The sequence below is a fragment of the Anguilla anguilla genome, chromosome 18 (genome assembly GCF_013347855.1).
Source record: "Anguilla anguilla isolate fAngAng1 chromosome 18, fAngAng1.pri, whole genome shotgun sequence".
NCBI lineage: Eukaryota > Metazoa > Chordata > Actinopteri > Anguilliformes > Anguillidae > Anguilla > Anguilla anguilla.
Window position 1 is genome coordinate 7,888,365 of NC_049218.1, and position 23,823 is coordinate 7,912,187.

Consider the following 23,823-nt stretch of genomic DNA (forward strand, 5'->3'; position numbering starts at 1 on the left):
TAGTGCACTTGTCTAGCTTCTGTTACTATTTACTATGAAGGACTGGACTTAAATCAAACAACCACTGCTTTGCACAATAAAAGATCCAATACAAATCAATGCTTTATTTCTGTCTAGTTGCATATGCATTGTGATCTTTAATGCCAACGAGAACAGAACAAATGCCATTAGGCATTTTAAGGAGGTTACAGAATAAAAACATTAGTATTTACCTGAGCTGATTGTTTCAGAAGAGAGTTTTGAAAACTCTGTTCAGACGAACCTTACATCAACAAATTTAAAGCTTCCATCACAGCCATGAGCCACAGTGACAATGACTCACCCAGCAGCCAAACAGTCACACAGAAATCACAGCCTGAGCACCCTTCAGACTCAGACACCCAGCAATGAGGTGCACGCCTTCCCCTTAATCAAAGCTCTGGAGAATAGGGTCGTGTCCCGTTTCTTTTAAAAACCTGAGGAAGTCTTCTGGCCTTAGGCCCATGGTGGCGGCGTTGGTCATGGGGTGGAAGTAGACCCTCTCGTGGCCGCCGTTGACCAGGTCGCCGTCCAGCACGAACTTGACCTTGGGCTCGGCGTCGCAGAAGAGGGCCAGGGCGGTGGCGCAGCCCTGGCCCACCTTGAGCTTTTCCAACATGGCCGCCTCCTCGGCGAAGCGCAGGTTGCCGCTGCCCACGCCCAGCTTCTTCGCCAGGTCGTTCAGGTTGACCGGGCGGTCGTGGCGTACGGACACGAGCCACAGGCCCTTCTTCTTCTTGTCTTTGAGGAAGAGGTTTTTGGTCACCGCTCCGCTCAGGTGCTGCACGTGGGGCATCATTTCCTCAACAGTGAACACCTTGAAAAAGGGTCGAGAGGCATATTGTGGATGACTACAAGAGACACCATTTTGAGAGCTTTGAATTTTTGGGCTCTATCGGGAAGAATGCTCTTAATTGAAATGAAACCTTGATGCCCTGTTTTTAAATACTACATCTAATATATAGCAAATACAAATTTGATATGGGATGTGGAAATCGGAAAGGATATCTACATATTCGTATTATAATAATATCTGCAGATAGAACATTATTTTTTATTTAAATTGGGTCTCCAATCTTACCTAAGAAGAGCTAATGTGGGTGCAGCCTTTTGTAAGTGCCTACAGCAGCTGGTTCACCTAATCATGATCTTAATTGAAGGCCATGATAAGATGATTAGTTAGCTGATGGGGTCCATTACAAAAGCCTGCATCCACACCAGCCCTTCTCGGGTAAGACTGAAAACCACTGGAGGACCTGTCTCTTTCTGTTCTGCTGGTGTGTATGCAGATTTTTGTTTGCACCAATTTCCTTGGCTTAATGAGCTAATTAGCTATATACATCAATAGTGATTTACTCATTGGCTGTACCACAGTTAAAACTGTTAATATAGAGACAAAAAGTTATCTGAGATGCATGAGTTGGTAAAAAAAAAAAAAAAAATTAAATGTTAGATCACTCATGATTAGGTTAAATAGTTAACAGCATAAGTTGCCATGAAACCCGTGCCCATTCTAGACCCATAATTAAATTTAGTACCAATAATTACATCTGATGTGCCAAAATTTCCGTTAGCGCCGTTAACATGAAAATAACAATTTGATACATTGCTCCATCTGGTGTCCATTTAAGCATAGTACCGTCGCAAAAAGACAACAAACATGCTAATCCAATATGAAGTGATACGTGTCCAGCACTATGGACAGCTATCGCCACTCTCAAACAGCAATAATTTAGCCAATGTGTCCGTGAAATATATATGTATTTTACTGTTCAGAAGATTTGGGTAAGTTTGTAAAGTAAGATTAATGAAGAGAAATTAGCGAGCTTTGCTGGTCCCCCCGGCCCCTCTGCTGCACTCGTTTTGATTACATAATTCTGCGATATAGGCTATAGCTCGCTGTATTTCAAGCAGCTTGATGCGTTCTCGTGTACTTTTTTTTTAAATTTGCGAAACAAAGGGTAGTAGCAGGGAATTAGTAAGGCTCAAGCCCATGATCTCCCATGGGAGAGGCTGTCGTGCCAACCACTAGCCTACACGAATAACCTAAACTTGTATTTTCTAAAACATTATTTCTTGAATGAAACAGATTTAATATTTTGACATGTTCATCTACTTCTATCGGTAATACAGTTTTATTAGATGTACCACTAGTGACAATTTTTATTATTATTATTACTAAAACATGTGTATAAGATGTAGGAAACTGCATATGTCATTTTGGAGTGCCGTGGAATTGTACATTATTTACAGGAGGTACCTTGGGTCTGTAAAGTTTGGAAACCACTACTCTAGTCTTGTTAGGATGCACTCAATAATTTTTTTGCTTCATGTACGCTCTGCCTTTTGCTTTGTAGCCTAATAGGCGTATAGGCACAGATAGACACCTAACAAATGCTGTGTTGAATCATATGCCCCCTGTCCTGAGAGCAAAAATGTAGTCCCCACCCCGTTACTATCATTGCACATTCTTGTTTGGCACTCGGAAGTTAATCACTGATGTGTTGAATGTTCATTCCTGATTTTGTACAACTTTGCAAGTCGACTCTAGTAAGAGAGTCTGCTAAATACCAAATTGTAATTGCAAGCATTTTATATCGCAGCTGGCCACATCCTCAAATAGCGCGATCTGAAACAAATGATCCAGCGATGTTAACGTTAGTGTTACCATATATTGTCGAATGAATCATACACATTAAGCTTAGGCTAACCGCTGAGCTGTTCGCGATTTGAGTTTTACCTCTGGATGGTCCACGCAGACAGTTTCAATATTAAGATTTTTCAGATACTCCTCCAACTCTTTTCGAAGCTCTGATGACGCCATATTTTGCTAATATTAAAGATTAATAGCTACTTGGTGATTAGGGGTTATACAGTCGCTTGTAAAACTCAATCAGGCGTGTAGTCAATTTCTACTAGTTCCCCATGTATGGTTCCATTCAATGTTAGCGTGGCAGCACTGCGCAGACGCAATATAGCAAACACACTAAAAATGTCTGCATTTAGGGCGGTTTCGTTTTGTGCATGTCACGTTTACGCATGTGCCAAAGGTTACAGCAGGGTTGCCAGATTGGTAAACACCCACATTTGACGGTTTGCTACATTATCTTAACTGGTGGGAATGAAAAATACAATTATGGCTTTATTTTCACGATTCAAGGTATTGATATTCTGCTTTAACAATAGCAAAAACACTTTGGCACTTTACTGAACATGTACATGTATTACTAATAATGTTTATATATTTTTTCTTTTCTACTGGGGTATGAGCTTTCATTTGAAAATTAATCGAAGGATTTATCTCGATATCTTTCTAAATATTCTAGGCTTAGGAATACGGCCTGTTTATCTTATTATAAAATAATACAAAAATTGACCTGGCAATCCAGTAATTGCCTTCTGACCAGAAAAAGAGCATGCTGAATTATCTGAATGAATTGCATTGTGCTGCTGTTCTTTGTATTCTGATTAGAATGTTTTCCTAAACTTGTCACAAATTGGCTATTTTGGTTAACATGTAAATGAGTATGATTTTTTTTTTTTTAAATAATTGCCAAGCTGATCAAGAAAATACTCGACAATAGCCGTGGGTCATTAGTCAATTTAGTTAATAATCTTCTCAACAGTACTTTCACTCCACACGTTTCCTCGTTTTTAGTAAGTTACCCTTCCTGATGAGCGCTGTTATTAGTGTGCCAGTAGGTCCCCTAATGCACTACTGACTACAGCTCCCAGACTGCATTGTAGATGGGCTTTATAAACACAATTCAAGGTATATTTGGAAGAATGTACCGTTAAAAAATAACACACCAACTGCCAGAATACAAACCATTATGCACGTGGTCATCCAAAAAACGCAATCACAGGCTCTTGTTAGGCAAGGACGACAGTGGCATCAGTCAATAGAAACACCCAGGAAATGTTTATTTTCAATGTGTAGCACAGGTACAATCAATCTCCGCTATTGGCTGACTTCCACCTGGCAGGTCTTAAAGGTCACACAGGTTGAGGGAAGCTTGGGAGTAAAAACTAGTCAGGGGACTAGAATAAAAACCTATACAATTCACAGCCCCACAAAACGGGAGTTTTAACACCAAGGTAAGAACCTTAAAACCTCACCTTGCTTCAATGTTGTTGCATTTTACTTCCTTCTGCACTACAGGAAGAAAATTCGTAGTTATGTATATTGCCACATTGGGCATCTGAAACACACCTCCAACTCAGTGTCCCTACTGCATGGCAGGGACTTAACCCTAAATGAGATTGTTGGCAGTTAATTGATCTGTCAATAGATACATTTTAAAAAGTCACATTTCCAACATACCAGTCTGCCAGACGCTGTTCTGCAGGAGTCAGAGGGCAACATCTAGCAGACTGGTATGTTGAAGCAGCTACTTTTTAAAAATGTATCAACGGACAGATCAATTAACAGCCAAAAAATCAAATTTAGGGTTAAGGGCCCTCCCCGTAAACTGGATTCTAAAATGGAGACTTCTCCCGCCCCAAGCGTGCTGCACACAAAGAAACGGGACACAGCGAATGGGTGGTGGAGGCTTTATTGGTTACAGTCCATGGTCTCACTTGTCCTCGGGCTTGCTGAAGCAGTAAGTGAGGCAGCACTTGCCGCAGTACTGCCGGTCGAAGTGGCTGGCCATGAAGACGCCGGCGCCACACTCGTCCGCCGGGCACTCGCGCCGCAGGCGGTGGATTTTGCCGTTTTCGTCAACCTGCGGGGACCGGGAGGGGAAAAAAACCAACTGAATAACTGAACCGGGCATGGTCATCAAAACCTTTGACCAATTACAGACAGGCTGCCCAATCTGCTTCAATTCTGTCAATGCAAGGAAAAAACTAAGACCAAACGTAGGTTTTGGAGTATAGTACCTGAATGTGTTAACATTCACCATACTCCCCCCCAAAAAAGTTGACAAATTACATCCTTAAATTAGGCACTACAAAATTTACAGTTGCAGAGAAATGCTCAGAAATTGACAATAAGTCACTGCGAGCCCATCTATCAAACAAGCATTGCTTGTCAAGGCCATACCAGTACCAACCACATGCACTACTAGAATAAAAACCATGAATGTTTCCCAAACTGCAAAGGGGCAGTACTGAGGAAAGCCGTACCTTGTAGTACTTGAGCACAGCGAGCTTGACCTTCTTCCTCTTGTGCTTGTTCTTCTTGGGTGTGGTGTAGGACTTCTTCTTCCTCTTCTTGGCACCACCTCGCAGCCTCAGCACCAGGTGCAGAGTGGACTCCTGAAGGTCAAACACAGGTCAGTCAGAACCCCGACAGGCAGCTGTGCTTCTGTTATGCTAACCCCAGCACAGTCACATCAGTAACTTAGCTTATCCCTACAACTTTTTAGATTTTTGTATAAAGCAGCCTCACAGTTCAATAGGGGCTACACCACTTTCTATACTAGTGACAGTAATTAGCACCACTCATAGAAAACATCTTAGTGCTTCCAAGTACAGCTGGTGCTCTCCAAATCCCCAATTCCCAGCTGTATGTTGTATTAGTGTGGCTTATCATAGACTCAAATGCATCACGCTGGGGGAAATCTGCAGCGCAGGGCAACTTAGAATGAAAAGAAGACAGAACAGTGTTCAAATCTGTAGCCTGTAGGCACTCACCTTCTGAATGTTGTAGTCAGACAGAGTACGTCCATCTTCCAGCTGCTTCCCAGCGAAGATCAACCTCTGCTGATCGGGCGGGATACCTGACAAGAGTTCACGCATTAAGATCTCCGATTCCATGCTATAAATACAAGCACGTCCCATACAAATATACAGGAAAAGTGTGAACTGTTCTTTGCTGATTCCAAAGGAAAGAGGCATTACAGAACAATGCAGAACACAAATCACCTTCTTTGTCTTGGATCTTGGCCTTGACATTTTCGATGGTATCAGAAGGCTCAACCTGTAAGGTACATTGAATTTGTGAATTATAAATCAAAGGTAACTCAACATTTAATTCTTAATTCTCTACTTAATTCTACTCTTATACCGCTCACATGAAATATACAGCTATCTTAGTTCCCTTCATAGTAACACCACAGTTCACAAAAACCTAAGTGTATAGCTACCATCCATCCCACCTTGAGATGCTGATAAGCAAAGTCCTGGCATATCCTACTCCCTGCTCAGTACCACTTTCATGACACTTGACCAACATGTATATAACGCAAATAAGCACTTGGATCATAAACAACATTGGGCATTACACCCCGTTAGGCAGACCACTCGCTTGGAAGCAACGACACCTCTTAACATGGACCAGTTAACGCAGTAGCGTAACACAATGTGGAAATAACTGTAGCTACCTTGCTGGCTAAATAGATAGCCGTCCTACTCTCCCAATGTTGGTAGACTATCATCTTATTACAATGTGTATGCAGCATGAACAAGAAAACGCCACATTAGGCCAAAAGCATCATTACAACAGTTAACTTGGCTAACGTTAGCCAGACACGTGTAAGTTATAAAAATTCGAATCCCCTATCATATTGGCCAAGTAAGTAATCAAAACATTGGTCAACTGAAACTTACATTATATAAATCGTAAAAATATATGGGGCAGGCAGCCTCAGAATGTAAGTTCGTTCAATTTAATCATGTTGGTGTGGACTGGATTGATGCTACATGCTAACTTGCGCGGTAGCCACTATACCGGTCCAGAGAACCCACCTCAAGGGTTATAGTTTTCCCCGTAAGGGTTTTCACGAAAATCTGCATTTTGCAATCGAATCCACCTGCACAACGGAACAAATAAACAGTGGATTTCGATTAGGAACAGTTACATGCGCAAAAAGTGTCAATAATAATAACATTTATCAATTTATGCCAAGAGCTCTAACTCACCACAAGCCTCTTGCTAATGGCGGATCATGAGAAGAGGACTTCCAAGGCGTGCAACGGGGTTTTCTGAAAGCGCATGCAGGGAGTAGGTGTCTTAACAAATGCCTGTGTGAAACTATTTAATAGTACGCTCGTATTGATTCATAATTGAATAAGTCGCATTATCTTTGTTCAGTCGAATTTTCATATTTTATTATAAATAGTATTATTTATTATAAAATTGAATTTAAAGATGTTTCTTCACGTGCGCTGTTGTCGTAATTCCCGTAGTAACCTTCCTGGTTACGACTGCAAACAAACGTGTTTCATTTTAGGCATCATCAGCTACAGGACTTAGCTACAACATGTGTAACTAGGAAAATAATTCAAAGGTAATTGGTGTAGTAAAAATGTATGATATAATTTATCATTACCTTAATACTATATAGTACACTGATATTTAAATCCTACAAATGTGTAGCCACTACCAAGCAGGATAATTTTAAAAGTGCGAGTCAGCTCTAGTTAACTACTGGATAGGCGTCACGTTACTAGACTACTGTTTGAAATTAACAGATAACCCAGAGTCGCATCAGCATTACAAGAGCATTAATTTTTCCCTGTGACATCCTTTCTCTCAGAATGGCGACTTTGTGAAATGTAGCTTATTTAATTTTGCTAAACAATAGTATCCAGCGTTACATTTATTTTCTTTTTGAATAGATGGCTGGATTTCAGACTAGAAAAGCAACTTCTTCTAAGTCCCCTTTCATTGGAACAAGGGCCCTGCCACCCATTAATTCAACCTCTGACAGAAAGTTCTTCGACTCCTTACAAAAGTACATACAGGACCAGAAGAAATGCTTAAATCGCCCATCTGAAGGACCCGACCTGCAACGCTACAATGTCTACAGTTCTGCATTTGATAAGGTGGCTAGTAAAAAGGACCGTGCATTGCTCCTGAGGGAACGTGTGTGTGTGGGTTGATGGACGATTGATTTTGGACAGCAGTGTGACAGAATAGTCTATTTTGAACATTACTAAATTATACTTATTTACTATCGTATAAAGATACTGAAGTGCTTATCTTGAATTATGGTAAATTTAAGTCTGTATACAGTACACTTACTAATAATTTAGATGCTTTTAACCCGGATAAAGTGCATTTGAGGAGCAAATGAATGATATAATATCCCAAATATGAGTAGATTTTTGAGAGACAAATGGTATAAATATAGCTTCAAAACTGGAGTGGAGACATTCATAGCTATTGTCGTATCATAGTGATCTGTGTGCTGAAGCTTCTCAGTGGATTTTGTGCAATGAATCGGTCTCTCTTTTAGGTGATCGAACGTACCACAGCTTGCAAAATGGTCCTGTCTGCCATCAAAAAAGATTATGATGACGCCATCAGCGCTGTGAAGAGGAGTGAGTACGAGGACAGGCGTACACAGAGGAGGCTGAGGGGCAAGGCAGGAGAGCCCACTGCACTCATGTACTATAAAATGAGAGCTGCACAGCTACAGGAGAGGTACTGTCGCAAGTATTATAACCAAACAGATCATCAACTCCTACATTCATTCTGCCCAGCTGCAGAACAGATACTGCTACAAGTATTATAACCAACCGGATCATCAACTCCTACATTTATTCTGTCCTTTCTTTTTTCTACAAGAGTTCCCGGTGCCTCTGAACATCCAAACAGTATTGTCCTTGTGACATTCCTTAATAGATTTTCAGGGGGTGCATCAAATGGGGGTGTTTTGGGGCTGCTGGGTTTCTCATCCTCTTAACGCATTGTTCTGGTGCATGGGTGGGCACTGCAGTCTGGTATCAAATTTTGACCATGCCAGTTCCATCTGTGTGTTTTAAAAACAAACATTTCCCACATGCTACACAGTAAAATGCTCTGTGATTACGTAACTGTTTACAATGTGTCCGCAAGGAATAAAATCTACTCTATCATATGAAAGGGTTCTCGATTTAACACTGAACATTCTACTTTGTATTGTATGCATGAATTAGATAAATTGTATCCTAGGAGCATGTAAGCAAAATTGATTCCTTCTTAATATATGCAGGTATGTTGACGTTGTACACATACAGCCCTGGGTCCTGTTCTTTGGGCGTGATGAACTGTGTTAGCTGGCTTAGTTTCTGGATAACTTGGCATAAGCATGAGGTTTTACATTCTCCAGAGTGTTGCCAAATGTGTTGCTAGATTAACACATCATTAATCAAACCTCTTCAATGGCAAGCTTTCTTGAAGCTAGCTGGCTATGAGCCTGAACCCATTTAATCCTGGCTGTAAAATCTCAATTGACACAACCCCCAAAAATGGCAGCACTGTTCCTTCCTGAGCCCATACATCTAGGAGCAGTAAAAAGCCTTTCACTTGTCAAGATCCTTTAAATTATTTGAACAATTATTTATCTGAGCACTAGCGAGACGGTCAGCAAGGTTTAATTTTCCCAGTAGATTTGTGACCCCTATACATCACGAACGGCGCCTGCATTGGTGATGACCCAGACTCTCTGTGTGGGACTATGCATTTTGGCTAGTGCTGCATACTACTGTTTCTTCTCACCCACAGGAATGTTTCAGGGAAGTATCTATTTTCAAGGCTCAACTTACTCTACTACACTCTTAGTCATTTTTTAATCATAAAAATAAGCTGATCATAGTAATTTAACCACAAAACATGTTGCATTGTTTAATTGGCTAATAAACTAGTTGATTTATCGAATGAAACAAGGTAGTCTCTTAGCATTTCTGTTGTTAATGCTGACTTAGTAGATTTCTGAGGACCAATTTTATCTAGTCATCGCCAAACTTGCTTGTTGTATGTATAGCCTGTATGGTTTTATTTTGTATGTACCCACAGTTTTCCGTTTTTCAGGTACGTGCATACTGTCTGTGTTCTTCCCACAGGATTGCGATCATTGAGGAGAATACAGCTCAACTCCACGCCGAGCTGAGGAGACTGCAGGAGAGGAGGAGAGAGAGAAGACCCTCACAACGGAACGCCTCAGACAGCAAAGACCTGCCAGCTACTGCAGCAATACCAGGCAGGAATGCATGCTGTTTAAACGGTGTCACGATCTAAGACGGCTTAATTGGAAAGCATTTCCCTAATTAAATTTATTTGACACCAATGTGAAACCAATGTTTCTCACCAATCAACAGGCATTTTATTACAACTGCAAGTCCTATGAATGCCCATAGCCAATCAAAAGAGGTTATGTTTCCTAAATGTAAGGGGCTTTGTTTCATTTCTTCAGAATGGAAGTCTGTGACTATATATTAAGTCAATATAAAATTGTATGCGCCATTCTATACTTGAGATACTTCCTGCAACAGATGCACAAATAGTTCCATCAGTAAGCATAGGGATTTGCAGTAATGATTTTTGAACTTACTGCTGGGGAAAAAAATATTTTATTGATTGTAATTGCCTTTGTCACATTATTCCCTAGGCCTTACGCTTCAGCAGTCGGTGAACCTGGAAACCCTGCAGACGTACCTGGAGAAGCTCGAGCGGAAGCTGGCGGACCTGCAGAGAAAGAAGCATAGCCAGTATGTGAGCAACGAGGTGATGGCAGACCTGGAAAGCAAGATGCGGTGTGCCCTGGACCACAGAGACGAGCTAGCCGCAGAGAACCTGACACTGGAGCTCAGGTGAGAACCGTTTGCTCTTGCTCTCTGTTGCTCTGGCTCACCCTAGTGGTAATAAATCATTTTGCACCATCAGTATTCGTCATGGGTGTGAATAGTTGCATCGTACTGCAGTGGCATTTTTACATTTCACTGTCGCACCCAGTGTGTCTGATTTGAATGGAACAGACCAGGCCGGTTCTCGACATGGGGCCACGGGTCTCATTTGTCTGCAGAACTACCCCTGGTCCGCTGTCACAATTTCCCTCAGCCCCCATCCCCCAGTCTGCAATCATAATGCCCCCCCCCCCTTGATTTTCCACAAGGGTAGTATATAACTCAGAAGGGGACCTCCAAAGCAAAAATTCTCAAAGGTCTCCAATAGTCTAGAGCCAGCCCTGAGAATGGAAACTGTGTCAAATGATGTTTTCTTTTGCTGCTGTCCAGACACAGGAAGATGGTATTTCTGTATGAAGCCTTTAGTTCCTGGGAGAATTCTGAAAGAGCCGTGCCCCTGTCGGAGTTCCTCCCATCAATCCTCGAAAAAATTTCACATTTCAAAGGTTGTCCTTCTGTTTTGTTGTTTTGTAAACATTTTGTGAGGTTACAGCTTAAACTAATTTGTTTAAATACCTAATGACTAGTGTTTAATGTCTGACACCTTATACCACAATTAAAATGTAAAATGATTTTTCTGTAATGCTTCTCATGTGCACATTACAGACACCAGTAAAATGTTCTGTAATTTCGTCTGTGATATTGTGGAAAGCTATTGCAGTCAGATATGATAAGTTTATGCTGAACTTTACAAAAGCGGTCACATTAAATACATATGCTGGATATATGTTCTGTTCCAGTACGTGACGCTGACTACCATGATGTCATTACCAGAGTATCAGAGGAGGACGACCCCTCCGAAGACGAGGAATCCAAACTTTTGTCAGACTACGTGGAAAGGTACACACGGCTTACACATCCTAGGACAAGCAGCCGAGTTTTAGCGCTAGCCTTAGCCTTGTTAGCACGTTAGCGCTCCACCAGGCGATTTGAACGCTGTATGTAGCGTAGCTAACGAGGCGCTGCGCTCTGTCGTCAGGTTCACGCAGCTGTTCGAAGGCGGGGAGTACCAGGCCGCCGCCCTCCATGCCGCGCGCGCCCCTCGCGGAATCCTCCGGAACATGGAGACCATGGATAGGTTCAAAGGCAAGTTCCCGTTACAGTGCTGATATTCACTCTCGCCGTTTGGAAAGCCACAGAGTGCACAGGCTTGTACTGTCAGCACTTCACTGATCGATTGAAGCGATTGATTATGCAGTTGGCTCACCTCCTCTGGTGTCCTGAGTCTGCATTGGTTGCTGATTTTTTAATGAAAGCAAAAACCATTCCTTTGAATGACTCTCCAGAGGAAGAGTGAACACCACTGCTGTTATTTCTCCCACATTTAAGCCATGCCTTTTCATAGCCAGAATACATTGCAACATATTGTTAATATATAGCCTGTTTTCACCAGCCTCTTAGCCATATTCCTGCCTAAACTATACATTTAATAGTCTAAAATTCATTCCCTATAATTGTACTTTACCTTTTGTAATTGCCTTCAGATATTTTTTTAAAACTAAAATACGTATTCCTGGTGTAATTGTAATGGAAGGAACAGCTGTAATGTAAACACCTGGTGAAAGAGGGTTCCTCAGGACGGGTGTTGTTCCGTCTCCTGCAGCTGTCGGGCGGTACGAGGGGGCGCTGCCCCCGGCCCTGCTCTACTTCCAGGCCCTGATGATGGCAGTGCCAGCGGGGCAGCGGCTGCCCGGCGAGGGCCTGGCGGTGGAGGGGGTCAGGTCAGCCCTGCAGAACGGCTGTCTGGAGCAGGCGGTGCACTGGGTGACCCAGCACAGGTGAGAGGCTCGGACAGGGCAGGGGCGGCTTCAGTTCAATTCGGCCATTTTAATTCCAATCATCATAATTTTATGGGATTAGTTCAGTTCATGAATTTAATTTAATTTCCTGAAATAACTAAATTGACTGAACTTTGGTAGAGTTAACCACAACCCTAATCAGGAGTGTAGTGTACTGCTGTCGAATGGCCAGTAGTATTAATCTGTATAAAAGATTGTGCTTTTCTTTATAGCTTTACGGCTGGTAAATATGGAATGTCAGTTTCTGTAAGTGGTTGACTTTCTTTTTATTCTTTTAGTTGGTTGTCTGAATGGTGTCATAGTGTGTGTGTGTGTTGACTCATGGGAAATGTAGTCTTTCAGTGGATCTGTCTGCCTCTGTCCCAGCGCAGGTTGACATTCTCGGAGGCGCTGGGGGATGTCCTCAACGCACACGCTCAAGAGGACGCGGTGGCGGCTGACTCCTGTTTGGCGCTGGCCCAGGTGGTGTATGGCGCCTGTGAGCTCCACAGCAAGGCCGCCGTGTGCATGAGCAGGAGGGGCTTCATACACAGAGCAGTGGAGTTCATCTACAGCAACAAGGCCTTCACTAAGGGTGAGGAGGGGGTGTATTAAACCCAACAAACAGACACACACAACTACATGTAAGCGCTGTACTGGTTAACATATGCATCGTACAATTAATCGACTGATGCTTTGAGCACCAGCTCATTTGTACATTAGTCAGCTGTTTGAATGTGAAATCTTAACATGCATAATGCAGTGGTCAGGGAAAGAAAGTGCCATAAAATCAACACTGTCCAGATTGTTAAATGTACTGGCATTTAAAAGGACATTTAGTAAAATTTTGTGAGTTAGATGCAGAGAGAAACGTGACTGTGAAAACATTCTGTTGAATGAGGTGTGCTTTGTTAAGGTTAGTGTGAAAAGCTACATGATGGTAGATCTCCAGGAACTGGATTGGTTACCTCTTGCCGATATGAAACCGATCGATAGCCAGCTAATTTGAGGTCTGTGTCCTGCGACCGAAGCTCAGCCTGTGTAGCCTGCACACTGCTACTAGAGTCTGTGCTCTTTCTGAAGGCTGGTTCAGATCTAAAAGCCATCAGGTGAACAGATGGTTTCAAAGCTTTCCGAGGACCGTTTCTAGAATAAATTATGTTTGGCTTGAAATACTGAGTCTTAAAAACATCTGTTGATAGCTGCTGTGTCCTTAAAGATTTTGTGATGTCAGCCTCAAAAGGCAAAATACTGAGTAAACATGGGAAATGTAAATGTAATGATAAAAGGCTAATTTAAATTATTCATAATTTAGGACATTTCCTGAAAGGTTGTTTTTATTTTTCCATATTGATCACACAGATGCACTGTGGTGTTTAACAGTTATTTTCCACCAGAGCAACTCACCTACTTCTTTGGACTTTTGCACATTGCACACATGAATGAGGCTGATATCTCTGGAGAAGGGAGAGTTCTGTGTGTACGGAAGATATGATGTACTTTTTTGTGTAGACGACTGCCTGTATTTGTGTGCAGATGACAGCCTGTATTTGACTGCCTGTATTTGTGAGCAGATGACTGCCTGTATTTGTGAGCAGATGACTGCCTGTATTTGTGAGCAGATGGCTGCCTGTATTTGTGTGCAGATGACTGCCTGTGTTTGTGTGCAGATGACAGCCTGTGTTTGACTGCCTGTATTTGTATGCAGATGACTGCCTGTATGTGTGTGCAGATGATTGCCTGTATGTGTGTGCAGATGACTGCCTGTGTTTGTGTGCAGATGATTGCCTGTATGTGGTGAGGAGCTGCCCCAGCGTAGCTCTTCTCCAGGCTCTGACTCAGGAGCTCCAGGGCCGCCCTGCAGTTCTGTCCCTGGGCTGGGCTGCCCGCTCCCTCATGGACACCCAGAGTGAGGAGCTGGTCTACCAGCTGCTGGAGAGCATGCAGGGCTGTGGTGAGTGTGCTACAGTCTGTACACCTCAAACATACACACACACTCTCTGCACCTTACACACACACACACACACCCACTCTCTGCACCTCACACACACACACACACACACACACACTCTCTGCACCTTACACACACACTCACACACACACTCAGCACCCTGTAACCAGTATAGCTACAGCAGAGGACAGAGGGGTAAGATCACAGGAAGGCCAGCAAGCTTCTGTTACACTCATTACCATGCAGGACAGGAGTCAGGGTTGAGAGGTCAGAGGTCATGTCCCTGCAGCGGCTGTCTGTTTCCCGCCCCTCTCTCAGGTGCCCTGGAGCAGGCGGTCCGGGGCGACCGCGCCTACACAGCGGAGGGGTGGAGTCAGATCGCGGGCCGCTGCAGAGAGACGGGCCGGCCCCAGCTGGCCCAGGCCGTCAGCTCCGCCCTGGCGTCTCTGCGGGGGGCTACGCGGCTCCCCCCGGGCATCGAGCGCACCAGGCCCACGGGGCGCGGCTTCAGGCAGGACGCGGGTCTGTGAGCTCGGCCCTGGAGGGCCGCTGGATCTCCTGGGCTTCATTTTCAGCTTAAAATCAGCAGCCAGCTCACACCCGAGGGCCAGGGCTGGTGAGTTAATCGCCAGCGTTCATGATCAGTAAAGTACTGAGCAGCAGCAGACTGCAGCAGACCCTGCGGCTCTTCAGGACCAGGGCTGCAGACCCACTGATGTAGGGCAGCAACACGGCCACCAGAGGGAGCCCTGGAGTTAGAACTCCCCCCTGGCTGAGGCAGTAAGGGAAGGGTCACATGACACCTCAGCCCTCACAGGGTGCATGGAGTCCATATGTCATTGCTGCCTCCAAAAAAAAACCAGACACCCCAAGACTAGAAAATCCTGCTCACAGGTCCCTGTGACTTAAAATGAATCTTTTTGTCCTTTTGGTTGCAAGTCTGGTGTTTATAATGCACCTTGAGGAATGTGCATTTCCTCTTAAGTGTGCAATGAAAGTCAAACAGAGCTGTGTCTTCTTTTATGCATCTTTAGCACTGGTGTCCTTTCACCTGGTTTCCTGTTTCTCTCCAGGTGAGCAAGCCAGTGGCATTGTATTCAGATGTTACCTCACCGCTTATCAGAATGGTTCATATGTTGCTTTTCGTAACTGGCAGAACTGTAAGTCCTGTGCATTATTACATAATATTCACCACTGCAGACCTCTGTGTTCAGCACTGCACCCTATTGGCTGTATATCCAAATAAATTTGCTTCAAATTCAACTGTTTATTTCGTTGGTTTTAAGACTATTTAAATAGGCTTCCATGCAAACAAATGGTGCAAATTGATTTGCATGAACCAGTAGAATAATAATAGGTGACTAGCATTGTAACACTAACAAATTACAGCATTACCTTCAGATACATATATAACAATGAGGTCAGATAAATATCTATCATAATCATTCAGTCACTCAGAATCCCTGTCTTTTTGTCAGCTAGGATGCACATCTCTATGGTACCTGGCAAATAAAGAGGATTTGTGCAGAGCTCTCTGACTGCAGATAGTCCCCATAAGGCCAGTGGGATCTCCTATCTGCTGCAGTAGCACCAACACTATGCTCTATAATACAGTCATATCACAGTGCGTGGAGGTACAAGTCTGCTGAATTATTACTGTAGGATGACTGTGTGTGTGTGTGTGTGTGTGGGGGGGGGGGGGGGGGGGTTTGTGTATGTTAGTGTTTGTGCATGTTTGTGTGTGTGTGCGTGTTTGTGTGTCTGTATCGAGACTGTGGCTATGGAGAAAGCTTGTAGCCCAGGGGACATAACCAGCAGTCTAGAAAGAAAATGATTAAGGAAAAGAGTTGGGGAATGAGAGAGAGAGAAAGAGGAGACAAAACTTTTATATCCCTTTATTTAAACATTGCATTACGTTTTGTATTTAAAAATACGACGGTAAAAACCAAAAACTAAAGAATTAATTAATATCCTTAATAATAAAACAAAAAAAACTGAAAATAAACTATTAGAGAGAAAAATAAACCTGCTAAAACCATTCATTCACAATCCACCCTTTTCAGATATAATTTATTTTAACTCATAAAACCTCTCATTGTGCATCCTGCAAATTGTTTCGTTAACATACCAAATCTTCTGAAACCTATTTTCATTATTAACCAAAAAACCATTCACGTATTCAACCCTAAAGCACTGAGACCATGGCACTAAAAACCAACACCGGATCTGTCTCTCAGATCTTATTCCAGCAAGAGCGGCTAAGAGAGAAAAGAGAGGTAGACTGAGAGAGGAAGGAATGGAGAGAGAGACGGGGAGAGGAAGGGATAGAGAGAGACTGGGAGAAGAAGGGATAGAGAGATAGACGGGGAGAGGAAGCAATAGAGAGAGACAGGGAGAGGAAGGGATAGAGAGAGACAGAGAGGAAGGGATAGAGAGAGACAGAGAGAGGAAGCGATAGAGAGAGAGATGGAGAGGAAGGGATAGAGAGACAGGGAGGAAGGGATAGAGAGAGAGACAGGGAGAAGAAAGGATAGAGAGAGGGGGGAAGAAAGGATAGAGAGACAGGGAGAGGAAGGGATAGAGAGAGAGGGGGAGATGGAGAGAGGATGGGTGAGAGAGTCTGTCGCATGAGTGCGTTCTCTCTCTCTCTTGCTGTTATTGATTTCCTGCAGTGAAAGGAGAGCAGCCAGGCATTGCTGGGACAGAGCCATGCAGAGCTCAGAACAGCCTACTAGGACAGCCGCTCACACATTCATACACTTACACACACACACACACACACTAACACACGTACTCACACACTCATACACTTACACACACACACACACACACACACACCCTTACACATACTCACACACTCATACACTTACACACACACACACACACTCAAACATACTCTCACATATACTTGCACACGTGCAGACTCGTCCACCTGTGCTGCTACACACATTGAAACACTCACACACTGGCACTGCTTGACAAACAAGTAGCTTAACTCTTACTCCCACAATAATATTGCACACATGCATAGTTGCAGCTATCACAAACATGCTATCGCTGTCACATTTTGCTTCATAGCAAGCATATGTCTTTTTCTGTAGCATTGCAAACAAAGCAAATGCCTCTGTAGCATTGCAGAAAAAGCATGTCTTTCTCAGTAGCATTGCAGACAAAGCATGCCTCTCTGTAGCATTGCAGAAAAAGTTTATGCCTCTATAGGGTTGCTTGAAATTGCCTAGTCATGTTCACACATTAATTCCTCTCATAGATTATTGTCCAGTACAAACGGGTAATGCCTTCAATACTCAATATTACAGAAATATTGAGGTGATATGGGCTAGTTATTGTGCTTTAAGGAGATGAGCAATGCAAATTGATATTTGCCTTTGGAATTTAAATGTGTTGCAAGAATTGCAAGAAGACAGCTTACTGTACTCATTTAAATACTGCTGATCTTCATGGAACTGTATTCTTAAGTGAAGGAACTAGTGCTATAAAGTGAACATTGGTTTATTCCAAGACAGGTAATCCACAAATGAAACACACACTGGTCTTTATTTTGACTTACAAGTAAACATAAGGATCACACATTTGCTTTGCAAACTCCATATGAAAAGTTTGTTTTGGTGAATGCTGAACAAGCCAACTGAGTTTGGAGAAATTATAATTCCTTGTGTCATTTCCATGTCAGACTATCCTTGACCAGAAATGGTAGAACTCCCACAACTGTGTCACAATGGTGAAGGATCAAGTAACACACAGAAACCGGACACCTCTAAAACACCGCTCTATTCTCTGTTCCAAAAAGCCAGCGTCCAAGTGGCCTGGTATAATTTGGTAATCTTCTTAAATAAAGTTACCATTTAAAAAAAAAAAAAAAAAACCTCCTCTAGTCTGGACTGGATGTCTGAAATGCGAGAGTAATTAAGAGCTATCTGTGCTCAAAGTGGAGGGCTGAAACGCTCGAGTCTGTTTATGATGACGGCGGATAAAAGCGTGAACGCGCACTGGATGACTGGCCCTCCTGGGAATAAGTGGAATTGTCTGGCCGTCGGGAGCAGTGGGGTTTTCCGTGTGCAGTGCTGTGGCCAGGGCTGCAGTGTTTTTTTTCTCTCCCCGCACCCCAGCCCTCCCCCACGCTCTGTGTAAAAGTCCCGAATCACACCGTCTCTGGCAGGAGGGGCGAGCTCCTGAGTCCGTCGCGGACCGGCCGTCAGGTAGCGCCAGGAGGACTGAGGTCACTTCCTGTTTATAGCGCTGTTAGCGCACGCACCCTATACCGTGCTGCAGCTGCTGCAGGACGAGGAGGGGGGGGCAAAGAGGGATGGGGAGGAGAGGGGGGGAGAGTCACAGAGTGTAAGAGAGGAGAGGGAGAGGGGGAGGGGAAAATAAGGAAGTTGGAGGGGGGAAGGGGGAGATGGGGTGGGAGAGAGGGAGAAAGGAACATAGCACGCAGTTTGTTTTATAGAAGCAGAGGATAGCGCCAGTCCACTGCATTCAGTCCATACCTGAACATTCTCACTGCACACCCTTCAAAAACGCAGTCAAGGGGCTGGACTGCCATTCAATGTTGTTCAAAATAATGCCTCGTTGACACTTTTTTAAAATACACTTGATATTAGAACACGAAATGTTTTCCCTTTTTTTTGTCAGGGAAAAAGATTACTTGTTTAGAAGCATTCATAATCCACAATCATAATCCGCAAAAAAAGCACTTCAGTTTTTGCTTTCCTCATGACCTCCTGTTCAGAACCCCTCTAGCAGGAAGTGGACCACCCTTGCTTTTCCTTGAGTTCCCAGCCATGGCCCGTTTCTCCTTATAGTGGAAGTGGCAAAAGCATGCGGCCAGGTCCTCATGCATGCATTATGCAAACTGCTAACAGCCCTCAAGCAAGCCGATGTCATTAATCCATAGCCAGGGGGCTGCGTTCTGACAGTGTTTTCTGTTTGTTTCAGCACCAGTGATACATTTAGGTTATTGATCAGTTAAAATTAATAATCCAATCGCATTGTTCTCAAGGTCTTAATTGGTTGCTGATTGAAAGGGAACCATAGAAACCCCGCAGACCCTGCTGCAGTCCAGGACTTGACGTTTTCCTCATCCTTGAGTGAAGTGTCACCGTTATCTTTGTGTTTATCAGCGGGTTTTTTTCCCCAGAGATTCTGCGAGGATGATGCTTCCCCTGCTTATGTACGGGGTGCAGAGGGGAGTAAACAGCGGCGTCAGCCCCTATTCCGGGACTGTGACTCGGCCCTTTCGGCGTTTGTGCTTACTCCAAAACCGCGAGTCACTGCGGAGAACGGTGATTACGGCACGCTGTCTCATCCTGCTTCAGCTCTTAAGTGCTACAGTAGGCTCCGCAGTCTGTTTCCACAGCTTAGATTTCCGATTGCGCCGACAAAACAGAGACAGCTACCTGAATTAACAAGTTTGTTTAAGTTAGCAGGCATTATGGCACAGGAAAGAGAGGTTTTATTCAATACGTCATTTTTTAAAATATTTAGGTGCTTGAGTGTTTCAGCGTAGGGCAGCGAAACAATGACGGCCTCGTTTGTATATTTAAAGTTTAATTAGCAGAGCAGAGAGAAAGGTTGCGCATTGAGTACAGGCAGTGCTCTCTGCCCACGCGCTGTTCTGTTAGCCTCCAGAGGAGAATTCCCCCTCGCTGGGCCGCGTTACATCACCACGGGTTCTCTGCCCGTTGGAAGTGTCAGGCCAGAACTGCCACCAATGCAGCCCCAGTGAAAACACTTTAAGCGTGCTTTTTCAGGGCTCTGAGTTTCTGTGCCACTGTTTTTCGTGCAAATACAAAACAGATGTACGGTGTTGTAAATGGAACCTGAGACCGGATTCGGATCCTGCATTCCTTCCATACGCTCTGCTTCTTAAATACAGGAAATTTCAAGTTGGTCACGGGAATTTCCAGTGCTATTTTTAGTACAGTACGTCCATTGCCATGGTTTCGTATGTTGTACTGTACACTATACTGTTGTGCCCCTTGATAAAACAGAAACAGACAGAGGGATAATTTTCACAATTAGGAGTACAGAGGTAGGGCTGGTCTATCCTCTTAGGGCAATGTTTTAGTGCATGGATGGACCACACCGTCGAGGATAGAATCCCAACTGTGACAGTGCGGCCTGTGGCAAGTACCCCACATAATTTTGAATTCATAATTGCAGGGTTTGGACGGGTTCTGTCGGCTGGGATCTGTGTCTCATTGCTCACCAGTGACCCCTGCTGGCCAGCTGGTTGCTACATATGAAGTGTCTTACTTTGACTCGTGTCTGTGCAAGCTTGGCTTGTGGGCTGTGGAGAGAAAAGTAGCATCTGATGACATCACATGCTTCAGAGGAGAGAATATTGCTTGTCTAAACTCCCCTGCATCAGAGAATCAAGCCACTCTCCTACGCTGAAGTTCCTTATGAACCTTGCTGGGCCAAGGATCAGATCTGCTTTTTAACTCTTAATGGATAAAGTTAGAAGATGTACAGAGGAAACATAATCCTATATCTACTCTGAAACGCTTTATGAATGCCAGCCCAGGTGTAGATTACATGTCAGATACCATCAAGTCAAACCCAGTCCCCACCTCCATCCTTTCTACTTTTTACTGCAGGGTACTTTGCATATAGATCCAATTAATAGGAGGTTAGAATGCAGAAAAGTCTCTTTCATGCGGCTCGCTTTGAGACGTGCTGTGTGGGTGAAAATCCCGCTATGCGGTCGCCGTGGTTTCCATGGCGGTACAGCACTGCAGGCCTCTGGGGGATGTGTGGGCTGGGGGGGAGGAAGGGGGGGGGGGGTGGGCGCCTGTTCTTGATTCTCTTATCAGCCACGCGTCTCCACAGAATCTGCGCTGGCCCCTCCGTCAGCAGACGGCTTGCAGATTGCGTCCCACGCTCCTCTCTCTGGCGGGCAGCCTGCTGCTGCTCTAACTGCTGCTCCTCTAACTGACACTTCTCTAACTGCTGCTCCGCTAACTGCTGCTCCTCTAACTGACGCTCCTCTAACTGCTGCTCCTCTGACTGCTGCTTCTCTAACTGACACTTCTCTAATTGCTGCTCCTCTAACTGACACTTCTCTAACTGCTGCTCCGCTAACTGCTGCTCCTCTAACTGCTGCTCCTCTAACTGGCGCTCCTCTAACTGACGCTCCTCTAACTGACCGTCAGTGATCAGAGAGAACCTGTCCTCTGCCGGGGGGTGGTGGCTATCGCGTATCTGCCGGTATCTGCTGTCATCTCTGCGGATCCTGTGAGATCACTGGCCGTCAGCCGATAGCCTTTAGCGCCAGAGCGGCGGTCTGATTCACGTTCTTGTGTGTCACCAAAAAAACAATGGGAGGCGTCACCTGCTGTGATGTACAGCTCTACACCCCCCTCTCCCACTCCCCCCCCCCGGGTATCGCTGTCTATCTGCTGGCTGGACAGGTGGGGACATCAGCAGGTTCCCGGCATCCTCCGGGTCCCTCCGGAACAGGTGTCCTCTGGCCAGCAGCCAATCACTGCTGCAGGGGGCGGGGAAAGGCTTGGTGGCCTGGTGCCAGGGATTGTGGGTGCTCACAGAGAAAGGGACACTGAAATATTGCCACGGTATTATCATTATTTGAATTATTTTATTTTATTTTTTTAAACCAGGGGGCGTTTGTTGAGTCTGTTGTATCATTTATACACAGAAAACACAGTCAAATTTGTTTTTTTGAGGCCTTTAACATAAACCCACGTGCCTTGAAACAATGTTGTAAATCCTGTTTTTAAAAGAAAAATTTAAACGAGTTCTGAAACACAGCTAGTCAAAATACCCTCCCACACAGTAGACACTTCATTAATAAAACACCGGAGTTGTGTCGTGGCGTCATTCTGTCCCTCTCGGAACATGATACTGTGTTTCCGGAAGGACGGAGCCACACTATAGTGGATGAAAACAGTTTGGCCATTCCGGTCTCAGCCACTGAACCCTCTGATAGGGTCCATGTTGTCATTTAAAGAGATCGCATTTCTGTGTATCAGGGACACTCAAATCTGGCCCCGGAGGCCAGCAGCGCTGCTGGTTTTCTACCGGAGAGTTAACTGATCGATTAATTCCACCGGTTGGCCAGAGATTTAACTCACCTGGTGTCCCAGGTTTATATCAGTCCTGATTGGAGGGGAAGAAAGAAAACCAGCAGTACTGCTGGCCTCGAGGGCCGGATTTGAAAATCTAGGCCTTAAGGTGACAGGTGCTTTGAGACAAGATATATTCTGCATGTCAAAAGCCCACTCCAGTGAACTGTTTCACTACGTAGGAACCAGACCTGGGATCAAAAGCATGTGGAAAGTACTTTTGAATATTATAACATGAATCCCATGGAATGGGTTTGTTTTGCCATACCAAACAAACACCAAATAGGAAATGGCAAACAGCGGCAATCCATCACTGGTGGCCTTCACTGAGAGTGTTATGCAGACCTGCGTTAACTGCACAGATCATTTATGCTCCAAAAAGTATCAGGACTCGTATTACAAAAAAGGTTGACAAACCTCTGTGTTTAGAGGGTCTCGATGTTCAGCTGATAAGGAGCTCCTGTCTACTGTCGAAAGCACGACGAGGGCGCAGAGATTTGCGATCGCTCGCATGTTTCGCGTTGCACAAAGGCGAACGCATATTTCAATCTTGAGCTGGCATTCCGTGGTGCTGCGGAGCATTGTGGGATAGCCTGAGAGAGAATGTGCACAAGCGCCCACTCCTTAGAGATAGGGGAAGTATAAATAAACAGTGGCTCATGTGGGCTGACTGACCTCGCCCCATAGCAGAGAGGAAAGTCAGGGCACAAATCTGCAAGTCAGTGGGTGGGGTTTGGGGGGGGGGGGCTGTCCTTGACAGGAGAGAGGGTGGGGGGAGTATCAGCAGCCTCTGGAGGCCGCTGAGCGCCCCCACCCCACCCACCCACCATTTCTGAACACCATGGCCACAGGACACCTCCAGTCACCACTGAACAAAGCCACAAATAATCTCTGCAGGTCTTGCTTGTGTGGCAGCTGCAAGGAGAACCAATTTGTTCTGCCGCCAGTGTGCACTGATGGATTGCAAAGGGGAAATAACAAACCCACACAAAATTACTCTGCAGTCACAGGCAGAGGTTGACGTTTTAAGCACAAGGCAGTGGGGGGGGGGGGGGGGGGTCTTTGCAGACCATTGGGCCACATTGGGGGGGGGGGTATTAGACTCATGGCTCCCCCCTTAATTTCTGCTTGTCTGTAGTATATTTGTAGTGTGCTCCAGTTGAAACCACTTGCTGCTAGAAAAGCCAGGACTGCTACGCTTTCACCAATATTCAGAACAATGTTCTTCCTTAATATGGTAATATTCTTTTGTTAGTAGGATTTTTTTGCAGAACAGTTTTTGCAAAACTCCCTGCAGAAGTCTTTTCAGATTGTATCAGCTGAAGTACAAAACTTTAAAATAAATAAAAGCAGGGTG

The 23,823-nt window shown here is 44.5% G+C and overlaps 3 protein-coding genes across 5 annotated transcripts; 1 reads left to right on the plus strand and 2 right to left on the minus strand.

Moving 5' to 3' along the window:
• Positions 1 to 84: 84 nt before the first annotated feature.
• On the minus strand, positions 85 to 3,007 carry LOC118218109 (prolyl-tRNA synthetase associated domain-containing protein 1-like). Its single transcript, XM_035400525.1, has 2 exons — positions 2,759 to 3,007; positions 85 to 835 (listed from the first exon to the last, which is right to left on the minus strand). The coding sequence occupies exons 1-2, from the start codon at positions 2,840 to 2,842 to the stop codon at positions 407 to 409; spliced, it is 513 nt and encodes a 170-aa protein (XP_035256416.1). The 5' UTR covers positions 2,843 to 3,007; the 3' UTR covers positions 85 to 406.
• A 1,551-nt stretch (positions 3,008 to 4,558) lies between these two features.
• LOC118218414 (ubiquitin-40S ribosomal protein S27a) lies at positions 4,559 to 6,942 on the minus strand. The gene is made up of 6 exons (XM_035401043.1): positions 6,886 to 6,942; positions 6,712 to 6,776; positions 5,890 to 5,944; positions 5,659 to 5,744; positions 5,149 to 5,280; positions 4,559 to 4,745 (listed from the first exon to the last, which is right to left on the minus strand). Exons 2-6 carry the CDS (start codon positions 6,757 to 6,759, stop codon positions 4,596 to 4,598), a joined length of 471 nt encoding a protein of 156 aa, XP_035256934.1. The 5' UTR covers positions 6,760 to 6,776; positions 6,886 to 6,942; the 3' UTR covers positions 4,559 to 4,595.
• Positions 6,881 to 15,629, plus strand: LOC118218413 (clathrin heavy chain linker domain-containing protein 1-like). 3 transcript variants are annotated; one of them, XR_004763412.1, is made up of 13 exons: positions 6,881 to 6,967; positions 7,585 to 7,791; positions 8,205 to 8,392; positions 9,793 to 9,929; positions 10,338 to 10,539; positions 10,963 to 11,078; positions 11,373 to 11,472; positions 11,612 to 11,718; positions 12,236 to 12,410; positions 12,803 to 13,005; positions 14,191 to 14,364; positions 14,680 to 14,954; positions 15,014 to 15,629. XR_004763412.1 is itself a non-coding variant. In XM_035401041.1 (12 exons), the coding sequence occupies exons 1-12, from the start codon at positions 6,959 to 6,961 to the stop codon at positions 14,889 to 14,891; spliced, it is 1,830 nt and encodes a 609-aa protein (XP_035256932.1). In that variant the 5' UTR covers positions 6,881 to 6,958; the 3' UTR covers positions 14,892 to 15,629. The 3 variants fall into 3 exon arrangements, 2 of the variants coding, with proteins under 2 accessions (XP_035256932.1, XP_035256933.1); XM_035401041.1 differs by having other exon boundaries at positions 14,680 to 15,629; XM_035401042.1 differs by lacking the exon at positions 6,881 to 6,967 and adding an exon at positions 6,976 to 7,253 and having other exon boundaries at positions 14,680 to 15,629.
• The last annotated feature ends 8,194 nt before the right edge of the window (positions 15,630 to 23,823 follow it).